The 12,458-nt window shown below is 38.8% G+C and overlaps 2 protein-coding genes across 2 annotated transcripts in view; both read right to left on the bottom strand.

Moving 5' to 3' along the window:
• LOC116694678 (large neutral amino acids transporter small subunit 3) overlaps positions 1-924 on the bottom strand; it is a 46,270-nt gene extending 45,346 nt beyond the window's left edge. The window contains exon 1 of the mRNA XM_032524496.1: positions 684-924. The gene's annotated coding sequence lies outside the window, so the exon portion shown is untranslated. The remainder of the gene's footprint in view (positions 1-683) is intronic.
• Positions 925-4,337: 3,413 nt separating this feature from the next.
• Positions 4,338-12,458, bottom strand: part of si:dkey-28b4.8 (sarcoplasmic/endoplasmic reticulum calcium ATPase 2) — a 39,105-nt gene continuing 30,984 nt past the window's right edge. Inside the window, exons 19-24 of the mRNA XM_032524432.1 lie at positions 10,070-10,272; positions 9,817-9,902; positions 8,479-8,612; positions 7,267-7,384; positions 7,041-7,175; positions 4,338-5,415 (exon numbers count right to left, since the gene is read on the bottom strand). Of these exons, the coding sequence (XP_032380323.1) occupies positions 5,254-5,415; positions 7,041-7,175; positions 7,267-7,384; positions 8,479-8,612; positions 9,817-9,902; positions 10,070-10,272 (838 nt within the window). The 3' untranslated portion in view covers positions 4,338-5,253. The remainder of the gene's footprint in view (positions 5,416-7,040; positions 7,176-7,266; positions 7,385-8,478; positions 8,613-9,816; positions 9,903-10,069; positions 10,273-12,458) is intronic.

The following is a 12,458-nucleotide window of genomic DNA, read 5'->3' on the forward strand; positions in this document are numbered from 1 at the left end:
GACATTTCTATGTGGATTGAGCATTTTTATACTTTTATAGTTTCTAGTTAATTCGTCTTGCTTTAAAAGAAAAAAGACATGGAAATTTCACTTTTTCCACTTTTTCCAACATGCACCCTTACGTGTGTTTCGGATCAACACATAGATAGACAACACCACAAGTCACACCTTGTGAATTTAGAAATGAATACCTCTTCCGTTGGAATGGACTGTTCTAATGTCAAAATAGCAAATGTCAAAATCAAATGCTTCTACCCTACTCTCTCTACGCATTTCCATGTCAAAGGGACACTCACCCATTAACAAATATTTGTTGCCAGAAGTTAAATTATACAAAAGAAATAATTCATAGCTTCATGTTTCATTCATATTGTTGCATTTCATCATCACAATAACTGCATTATTTAATAGCTCACATAGAGCTTTCAAATGTTGCAAATGATAGATTGGACAATATGAGCCCAGTTAACAAACAATGACAAGATGGTCGTGGTTGACAGGAGAGGGAACTAAATGATCTCATTGCAGTTCTGACAACATAACCCAACCTCAGCAGTACCTCCCAATCTCATTCATCAACAGCAGTCGAATCATTGAATTCTCCCCGCAGGCTTTATGAGCACATTTGTCTACAGTGGCAAAATATGGAGGAACAGCTCTGCATCATGTTTAAAGTTACTTACTTTATAAGTTGAGTTCTTCCAGGAGATAATGGGTGTCGATATAGTGATGATTCAACACGTTCGCTTTACGGCTGCTGGTTTCCCAATAGGAGAAAGTTCAAGATTCGGTTTCAAAGTTTAATCTTTCTTTGTTACTTTCTTTGCCTTGTAGATTTAAAGTGTCCTATCCATGTGGCAGCTGTATTCACTGGCACATGTGCCCTCACATTGACACACACTCTCTCTCTCTCAGTACAGTATGTCTATAAATGGAGCTCAAACTCACCCGCCCACCCCACTGACCTTAACTAACACACACGCGCGCGCACACACACACACACACACACACACACACACACACACACACTTTTAAGGGACCAGAAGCCATGCAAAACTTGTGTCTAACATTCTGGACTCATACAGTCTGATGGTTTGATAGAAATCAAATCAAGTTCTGTTCTTGAAGAGCTAAAGGTTTTTCACTTGGCACCAGTTCCACTGCCATACTAGTAGCTTTCTCACTGGCCCCATCATGTGGTCAGCTACAGTGTGTCTCAGTTTTACAGTAATAATATATTTACTTTAACACTGATGGTATACTGTGACTGATGGCAGACTGTGATTACAGTCAATTGCTTATATATATATATATATATATATATATATATATATATATATATATATATATACTTTCTCAGACCAACACTAAGCGGGTCCAATCACCGTCCTGTACGTCATCCCACCCTCTGAGAAATCCACTGATGTGAACATGCTCCTGCATGATGCATGAACCAAACAGCTATTCTGAGTCATCACATATAGCAGCAATTAGTTATTGACAATGAACACCATTATTGAGATCTAAGCTTGGAATCCTCTGACCACCGCTATTTACAATTCCTGTAACATCAAAATACCGTAGTCAAAGTTCTGATCATAGAGTATGGCTATAACAGCAGCAGCAGACATGATGGAAGTAGAATGAACAAGAACAAAAGTTACAAATAAAATCTACACAATGGTGCTTCCTGGTTTAACTTAAGCAAAATGATTTATGGTTGTGAGAGAACAGAGGATGAGAGGGGAAAGAGGTATAAATGAAGAAAACAGTCTCTCTGTGAAGTATAAGTTCTTCAATTCAACCTTTATTTGAAACAGGTGAGTCATGAAAAACTTTTGATTTATTATGACAGTCTGGAACGTACAGACCCTCGACTCATTTTTCTCTCATAGACATGGGTGTGAGATAACATAAAATAATAACTATAATAATACCATGGAATAATAAACCCTTGCAGAAAAATTAAATATTATTAAATAATGAAAATAGAAAGCAAATACTCAATATTAAGTGCAATTTTCATCTACAGGTTTCTTCTGCCTTCAGGTTATCAAAACCAAAATATTATATTGCAACAACATACTCCTTAGTCTTTCTTGCAATGTCAAGCGGTCATGTGAGAAACGAGCAAAAATCAAACACCAAAAAGAGGCAGAACTGGCAAAGATGCAAAATGTTTCTATTGGATTATATAATTACTGTAACATGTAGTAGTAGTGACTAAAACACAATTTGATAAAAAGATCCTAAAGGCTTTTTTGGGCCACTTCTAGAAGAATAAATATATCAGACATTTTGAGAATAAAGGCGCACTATTTTGAGAAAAAATAAAAACATCATACTGTTGTGAGAATAAAGTCTAAATTTTGAAGAAGATAGCACTTTTACGAGATGACATCATAATATTATAAGAATAAAGTCAGAAGCTAATGAGAAATAGACATTCTATCATGAGTAGTCATAATTTTGAAAAAAGGTGGCAATATTACCAGAATTAAGTCACACTTTTCCATATAACGCTCTGCTAGTATCTGGCAAAGTGAGCTTAGTCTAATAACATCTGTTGCTTGTCCAGGGGAAACAGCTGTATACCGCTTAGAGGAAAGAATAAATAGTAATATTTTACCTGATAAAGACATAAATGTGACTTCATGTAAAATAATTATGACTTTTTTCTCATGAAATTCAGATTTTACTTTTGCAACATGCCAACTTTATTCTTTGAATCTCAGATTTTGTTTCCTAACAGGGGCCCTAATACTCCATCACTGTGGCCAAATTTGATACACGACAAAAGTTATTGTAACTACATTATTAAATAAATTAAAAATCCCCTCAATGGCAAACAAGAGTGGGATGTTACAATGGCATCAGTGGAGAAATGGCAAACAGGTCACTGACATGACAAAAAAACACATTTAAATGAAATACTGACTCACTGTCAGGCTGACATCAGGAATCAATGGATTACAAATTGAAATCCTGCATTTGGAATCATTTCAACACAGAGGCAGACTCACAGGTGTAAGCATCTAAACAAATAGTGCTGCAGTGTACTGAGCCGGGCGGGTGGACTCAAAGTAATAAATACAGTCTGTATATTCAGCCCTAACATAAGGAACCATATTACTCCATTTATCTGACATACATATAGCACTACTGTACCTGGAAATTCACAACAACCTCTACTGTGTTTAAACATGAATAGAACATTTCTCCGGTTTTGAAGGCTTAAAGTCAGCTTCAGTCAGTCTGTGAAGCCTCAGGTTATCAAGTCAAGTTAGGTTTAAGACTTTCTCAGCTTTTTAGTGTCAGTAACAATCAACAGAAAAGACAAAGGATACTGAACTGTAGATCTACTAGAATGACTGGACTTAAGATGCTATGATGAACTGTACTCCATGTGAACCCTATTACAAGCTGTAGACACCCAGCTTTACTGTACACCCGTCCCACTTCAAGCCCAGACTTTGCAGGAAGTGATGTGTTTCTGCACAATCCAATAGTCCCAGTATGGATTTGGGCAGAAATGTGTTACAAATATGTGCTGTGCGCTGACATGCTAATGGTCTGCTAACAGTCTTCCTTCACAGGTTAAATGCTTGATTTAGTTTCATGTACAGTATCTACACAGAATTTCTAACAATAACGCAACTGAATATTTTTTGCATGAAGACTGTTGGATAACTACTCATCTGGCCTCATCACTTGTTACTGATCACAGACTAGTACTCCTGAATTACAGTGTGTGTGTGTGTGTGTGTGTGTGTGTGTGTGTGTGTGTGTGTGTGTGTGGTGTGGTGTGTGTGTGTGTGTGTGTGTATGTGTGTTTTTAAATTCAAAACCACTCATCACTTCTTTTTGTTTTTTTTATCTGATCCACAAATTTTTCACTGGACATTTTCTTCTAAAAAGGTGCTATATGTAGCATTGTATCACCAGTAAATCCTCAACATGCTGTTAGAATGACTAAACAGATGACACCTCTGCAGCAGTGGTTACCAACCAGGAGGGCGGGACCACAGAGGCATTATTAACAAGAATCATAAAAAAGTAACTAACAAATATCTGCTAAACAAATTATTCTTCTGACTTTCTGATCTTAGTCTTTTTATTTCTAAGGAATGTCTAATTTCAGCTCTTTAGGGGCTGGTTGCACTCGCTCTTCCAAAGTTCAATGTTAGCCTTGTTATAACTATATACTGTATTTAACCTATATTTTCACCAAGTGGAGATCTATGCATCACTTAATTAAAATGGGTTTCTTTACAGCCATTAACTGTCTGAGCTAACATTTGAACCGTTCAGATTGAAAAGTAGATGAGGTAATGGGATATAGACAAAACAATGTTTAATTATTGAAAACTGAAAAAAAGACTCACAAAAGCACACAATATATCTCACATTACAAAACGTCATGCCAATAATCTCACACAGAATATGGTTGGTTAGGTTACCCTCCCACTCTAAAGTACACGAATACTGCTAACCCTGAACATGCCCATTTCTTACTCCATTCATATAGAATGTAAATGGTTGAGTAGTCATGTGACAGCTTGTGCTGCTACAATAACTTCCTGTTGATTGTATTTGACTGGACAGAGCTACAGATGTTTCAGAGCAACAGGTTTACATATTATTAAAGTCCTAAGACATTTCTAAGTTTTTGATTTATATTAATGACTTTACTTTAGAACTGGCTAGTATTTACTGAGAACTGTAAACACAAAGTGTGTGAAGGTTTTCTGAATGTGTGATATAATCTGAAAGGGAAACTCATCTGGGAACCATTGATCTACATCATGTCCCCCATCTGAATGTCAACACAAAAACAGATTACAGCATGCTAACATACTAGTATTTATCGTGTAACCTTTAGTATTTTAAAATGCAAAGGATAGCCGGTGAGCATGCTATGTTAGCATTAAAGTACAGCTTTAGAGATATCATGTCAGAGATATATTTCACTCACAAGTGCTGGCCAGACAAACTGAGCAACTCATACAAGTACAGGCGAAGTAGGCTATGGGATTTAAATGAAATGCTACACATAGCACCTTTTAGTATTAAGGACGAGATGCTCTTTCTTTGTTGTTGTTTCCTGATTGTCTGTTGGTTTAATATGCCACTCCGTTTCCCTTAAATTCTCGTATCTCACCTCACCTCACCCGTACACACCCAATCTTCATTTTGTTCCAACAGTCCTTCTCTCTTTTCTCTTCCCCCTCCCCCCATTCTCTTTGTTTCCCTTCACTCCCAGAAGATGTTGGTGATGTCAGAGTCCAGGCTGAAGATCCAGATCACCAGTGGTGCAGAGATCAGGACAAATGACCAGGACACGCCCTTCAGTGATTGACTGACCAATCCCCTGCTAGCCCCCGTCCTCTGCTGCTCCTCTTCCTCTTCCAGTGTCTTTTTGAGAGATTGATTGTAACAAAGGAAAGGGTTAGACACAGACCACTATCCTGCTGCACATTAAGGTGAGACACTGCAGGTGAATGGGGAAAATATTTTAACTAGCTAACAGAAGACACCATGAAACTTCCCAAGTTGATTACTTACATTAAGACATTGAGTATTTTTGTATTACAAGTTTTTCAAATGTTATGTTTAAATATAAAAAATAAGGCATTCATTTGTCAAATATGTACTAATTTGCATACATTTCTAGCACAGAAGTGTGAAAATTGGATAAAGCCCGGTTCAAAATTCTTGTTTCATTTTGTTGACATATTAGACTCAAAGGTTTTTACAAAGGGAATTTTGGACATCTCTTTTTATCAATCCATATGACAGAAATTACTGTCAACAGCCATTAAAAAAATCAATTTTCTCCATGTTTTTAGGTTTAAAATGTTGTATAAATCAGGTTCAAAATGATATATGAAAAACACCTTGTGTAGAAAGCTTCAGGATACAGAAAAGGTTTGGTGTAGGTAAGTGCTACTGAAGTGGAGATTTCTGGCTCAGTGTATGAGAAAAGCTTTTGAACATTTTAATTAACAGGTGTATCAGTTATGTTGTATCACAGGTTTTCTGACATTCTACTGTTTATATATGCATATACGGCATTATCTAATGCTAACTTTTTGTGAATTAAGGAGAAATGTATAGACAAAGTGTAGTAAACAATTTTTTTCTTTCCACTAGTTTGACAGAAGATATGGAATCATGGAAGCAAATAACCCAGCAACTCAAAATTAGAAAATTACGTTTTTGCCTGTATTTTCTCCCCTTTAAGGTCAACTATAGCATTTACAGGATATTTATACTTTGTATTTTTACTAGAACATGTTTACATGCTTGAATGTTAAAAATAAACACTTTATTTTTCTCAAACCGCCCATGGCTGTGGACCTGTATTCACCTTCTGTATGAGACGCTCTTTAGGCACGCCTGTCTCTACAAACCCCCCCCTCCTCGCAGGCCACAAAACCCTTCAAGTTTCACCCCCTGCTTTAAGATCCACCCTTTCAGATTACGCCCCTTGCTGTGATTGGCTACTCGTGGCAATGGATGGATGCTATGCATTGCCATAATACATAATTTCAGCTACATTAGCTAACTATTTCAGCCTGCTAATTTCACTAAATTAGTATGCTGCTAAATCCGGCTAAGTCAGGCTAAATCAGGCTAAATCAGGCTTTCATGAAACACTGGTTATATAAAATGAGCTGAACAAAGTTGTCACGTATCTATCAATAGGAATGTGTATTTTTGTGTTTTGACAAGAGTGTTATGATTACTGAGTTGTTCAAATTTACTGATTTAACATTAGCGTCTGGCTATATAGCAAGTGAACTTCACCTTGCTTTTATGCTACACTGATGATATAAATAAACTGAACAGCAGCAGTGCTGTGTCTAACGTTAGGCCTCTCTTTGTACTGATTTTGTGAGTTCTTCTTTTGACATCTTTTACTTAATTATTTGAATATTTTGAAAATCCAACATTATAACAGTGTAGATATGAGAGAAAATACGGAAAAGTATAATATGTCCACTTTAACAGAAACACTGTTGGGCTTGTCTCCTGACCTGGACCTGGCTTCCTGGCTCAATGTAGTTGCGGGCCAGGAACTTGAGGGCCTCGTCCATAAAGATGACAGGAAGGGACATCTTCAGCACCACCACCCACTGAGGCCACGATAGAGGGCGTATCTGGAAAATCACCTGAAGACACAGACAGAGGGCATGGAGTTTTTTGGGGCCCTGGATAGATACAGAGCGTCAGCAAACAGACATAGGACACGTGCATGCTTACCGGCAGTGGGTCGACATATAGAATGAGGAAGTGTAGAGCCATTGACAGACAGATGGCCCCCACCAGCCAGGGGTTTGACCAGGGAGGCATTTTCAGCAGGGACTGGTTCTCTGAAAGACTGGACAGCACAGTTTTGCTGTTTACACGGACTTGCTGCCACAGCTTCATCTTTATTCTGGATCTACAGCCTTCAAAAACCAAACCATTAGAGACCACAGAAAACTTTCCCCTTCTGAGGAATTGGTTGTGTTTTGACCAGGGTCAAAATTTAGTTCTGGAGGCATTATTTGTCCCCCCCAAAAAGTCACTGGAAGGGTAGAGCCAGGTACATTACCTTTGGGGTGGGGTTTGCAGGAATGACCATCACTGGTCAATGGTTAAACACACATACTTCAACTCACCGACAGCTTCCTTTAATCCAACAAGGATCTCATATCGATCACACATTAAAAAAGCATTAAAAGTATGTTATGTCAGTTTTACTTTTGGCTTCCCGACCCATTTTGAGAGACAGAGGAAAAAAGGGGTAGAGAGCTCGAGCTGTGAGCCAACGCCGCACTGACCTGCAGGTTGCAGAGATGTGTCCCGGCGAGATAGAGAGCATAGTGGTGCTTTGAATGTTTGAATGAGAGAAATAAACCCTTATTTTCATATGGTTTCTCAGCTGTTACAATCTTAAGCACAGTGAGACAAAATCTATGTTGTTGGGCACACTGAAGTGCAGGGTGGCAGTGTGTTTACTAGTTATGTCCAAATAAAGCTTCATGAATTATTAGTAGAATTTTTTGCCCCACTAGATGGCCTCTTCATTTAAAGAAAAAGGCTCAAGGAATGGCAATTCTTTGTCTTTTCAACACTTTGTTGAACAGAAAGATCCATCTTTTGGGCTAACAAGACAAGACAAAGAATGTGGTTTACGAAGCTTCATTTGGACATCACACCACATAGTGTTTAACCCTGCGACCACCAGAAGCCTCTCATCCAGTCATGTTGCGTATGTGTCAGCGGACTAATTGGCCCTATCTTTACAGATTTTTTAGACCACAGTGGAAACAATGACAACAATGGGCTGAGCAACCTTCAAGTTACTTAAAAATAGTTCTGGAGACCCGGAGGACCCTGAACCTTTGGTCAAAATGCAGCTACTGACACAGAGATGTTTCAAGCAGGACATCTCTGGACCATATGTGTGTATGTTTGTTTTATTCTTACCTGTTCAAGGCGTTACACATCTCAATGGTAACCAGGACAGACAGGGCCATAGTCATGGGGTAAGGAGACTCAAAGACTGAACACTGGACACCAGCAAACTCAGCGTGGCCTTCACTGCACTGCAGGTAGTGGGACTGTGGAAGAAACAAAGGGGGAAATAACATTATTGACATCTTCCTGTACATTATTGACACCTTCTTGTTTAGTGATTATCCTGCAGGTGCACATCTCTTAAACTGAGTCTGACCCATACATCGACATGGCCAATATTATCAGTCAGTATTAGCTAATCACAGATCTATCACTATCAGCATAGATTTGTTTATTCAGTTTTTTTTTTTATGTTTACTTCCTAAATATTCTTTTTCTTGCCAATTACTCAGGTAGTGTAGCGACATTGGAATTAAAAATGTTTAAAACTAGGAAGCAGAGCTCGGGTCATTCAGCTTATTTAAATTGCTCATATTATGCTTTTTGGCTTTTTCCCTTTCCTTTATTGTGATATTTTTTTTTTGTGCAGAGCGAAAATGTCCACCCCAAAGGGACTTACCATCTTCATCAGAAAAAACTGTTTACTAACTGCTATATTGTAGTCCAGCCTTTTCTTCAGAGACAAACGTTTGTCACTTTATAACACACGTTATAATGCTAGCCTAGCTGCTAGCATGGCAAGCCCTCATACTTTGCTTCTGACTGGCTGGTAGTCCTTACGGAGGTACTGCACATGTGTGACTCCCAACAAAGATGGAACTATTTTGTAGAGCCACCGTCACTTTCTCCAGAGCTTAGCGCCGCCAAAGACAATTGTGATTGGTTTAAAGCAGGGGTCTTAAACATTTTTTAAGCCAAGGACCCCTTAATTGAAAAAGAGGTACAGCAGGGACCCCTTCTACATACTGTATATTGTAGAAAATTAAGTTGTATATTAAATTGGACCTACAGTAACGTGTAGGGTGACCTAAAGCCTTTATACATAATTTTTTTTGCGTAGAATACTAAGCTATTAAAATAGCCCTATAATTGTTGGCATGCTTTTATAAATCTTTTTTTTTTCTATTAACCTATTCTACTTAAAAACTTAACAAACATAAGCTGTGAGTGTGTCAATAGGTTGCTTGATAGTTTAACATGAACATGAAGTTAATCTCTTTTTTGCCTAATTTCTGATACTATTTTTAGCAACATGTAATACCATGTTTATGGTCACAAGAAGGTTTTAACTGCTCACCCATGTTGTGTTAATGTCAGTGTATCCATTCTACTACAGTATTTAATGTAGACCAGAGCATGAGAAGCATGATAGAGGTGTAGTGATGGAGAGATACTGTATGTGTTTACCAGTTGATGAAAGGTAAGTTTGGGTCCGTCGTGGGCCGCCATAAACCACCAGGCAGCAGCTCCGACAGTAGCAGCTCCCACATAACCTGCAGAGAAGGCTGGTAAGTATTCTCTGTAGCAGCTGGACATCTTGTCTAACAGGTAAGATGCTCTGATGATGAATACATAATCTAGAGATTTTTGTGTGTGTACAGTATGTGGAACTATTAGTGATCATGATTTGATGATGTAATTCTGTGCCAGGCTGACTCACATCCAATAATGAGGTAGCGACAGAACAGCCAACTGGAGATCAGAGGCTCTTTGGAGGATCGGGGAGGGCGGGACATGATGTCCAGGTCAGGAGGGTTGAAGCCCAGAGCTGTTGCTGGAAAACCATCGGTGACAAGGTTGACCCATAGCAGCTGGACTGGGATCAGTGCTTCAGGCATGCCCAGTGCGGCTGTCAGGAAAATACTGAGGAGGAAGGACGGAAATTATTATATTATCAAAAAACTAAAGCCTTGTTTCCACTTGGTATTAAAATCATAAGGTGGGAATGCACCCAAAATGCATTGAGATCTGTGTACTCAGGCCAAATTCGAACTTGTGAGAGCTAAACACACGTTTAAAGGCTTTTATTAACATTTTTTTTTTATTCTGCACAGGTCTCGACACCCGTCAGTAGACATCTTATTTTGGAACACATGCATTTTCATTAGTCATTTCAACACACACACACACACACACACACACACACACACACACACATACCAGAATACCATAAACAATACTGGCTTGGCCTCGTCATCCTCCCCAGCTCCCCACATCTCTCATCGAAAATCACAACCAGTTGCAAAAAAACAAGACTAGGGGCTTCAAAGAAGCGCGTCAAATGCTAATACAGTAGGTGATGTCACTGATGCTATGTCCCCTATTTTTACAATCTACCAGAGTAAACGCACATACAGTGAGGAAAATAAGTTTGAACACCCTGCTATTTTGCTGAAATTGCCATCGTAGGTGCATGTCCACTGTGAGAGACAATCTAAAAAAATAATAATCCAGAAATCACAATGTATGATTTTTTAACTATTTATTTGTATGATACAGCTGCAAATGAGTATTTGAACACCTGAGAAAATCAGTGTTAATATTTGGTACAGTAGCCTTTGTTTGCAATTCCAGAAGTCAAACGTTTCCTGTAGTTTTTCACCAGGTTTGCACACACTGCAGAAGAGATTTTGGCCCACACCTCCACACAGATCTTCTCTAGATCAGTCAGGTTTCTGGGCTGTCGCTGAGAAACACGGAGTTTGAGCTCCCTCCAAAGATTCTCTATTGGATTTAGGTCTGGAGACTGGCTAGGCCACGCCAGAACCTGGATATGCTTCTTACAGAGCCCCTCCTTGGTTATCCTGGCTGTGTGCTTCGGGTCATTGTCATGTTGGAAGACCCAGCCTCGACCCATCTTCAATGCTCTAACTGAGGGTAGGAGGTTGTTCCCCAAAATCTCGCAATACATGGCCCCGGTCATCCTCTCCTTAATACAGTGCAGTCGCACTGTCCCATGTGCAGAAAAACACCCCCAAAGCATGATGCTACCACCCCCATGCTTCCCAGTAGGGATGGTGTTCTTCAGAATTCTAGCTGATAGACAGGTGTTCAAATACTTATTTGCAGCTGTATCATACAAATAAATAGTTAAAAAATCAATTTTGTTAGATTATGTTTCTCACAGTGGACATGCACCTACAATGACAATTTCCGACCCCTCCATGATTTCTAAGTGGAAGAACTTGCAAAATAGCAGGGTGTTCAAATACTTATTTTCCTCACTGTAGGTCACACGGATCACTTAGATTGGATTTTAATTAGAGATGCACCGATTACAATTTTCTAGGCCGATTACAATTTTTCATTGAGTTTGACCTGCTGATTCTGATTTTAGTCGATTCCGATTAAATTTTTTCTAACCACTTTACAGCACACACAAATATTTATTTTCTATCTTTTCTTTATTAGAGCATTTCAAATTTTGCATAGAACATTAATCACTAATAATTAATCACTATAAAATAGAACTATGGTGTGGGAAATTCAGACACATCTAGCAGTGATTGTTAGAGTACATGTCGGACATTACCTTGGATACACGCTTTACACCGCGAGCGGGTACGGGTCACCCGGCGGAAAAGTGAGAAACAGAAAAAAGAGACTCACTGTCCGAGGGATAACTAGCCAGTGAAATCGCGTGTGTGTGTCCTTGAGAACTGTAACTTGTATAACTTATGTTGTCAGTTCATTGTTAGCTGGTGATTCTGTTGTTTGTCTGTTGTCTGTTTCTTCACCTGCTAGCTAGGTTGCACGTGGCTGTTGATTCGATATACTGGCAATTGTTGAACGTCCTTGCTCACGTTTGTATTTTAGGTGCATTATTTACATGCTACAGTAGTTAGACCGCATTAAGATAATGTAATTAATAGTGGGTTTTGTTATTATTTGTTAGCCTATATATAATTCCTATGCATTGTGTATGGTAGCCTTTACAATGTTATTTATTTACAGAATTTGACCAGCATAAAATCTGCATATGTGACCGGCCGGTCGCCCGTCATAGCTGATCACGTGAAAATCGGCCAATTACGGTCAATCGGTGCATC

Source organism: Etheostoma spectabile, chromosome 2, assembly GCF_008692095.1.
Source record: "Etheostoma spectabile isolate EspeVRDwgs_2016 chromosome 2, UIUC_Espe_1.0, whole genome shotgun sequence".
NCBI classification, from domain to species: Eukaryota; Metazoa; Chordata; class Actinopteri; order Perciformes; family Percidae; genus Etheostoma; species Etheostoma spectabile.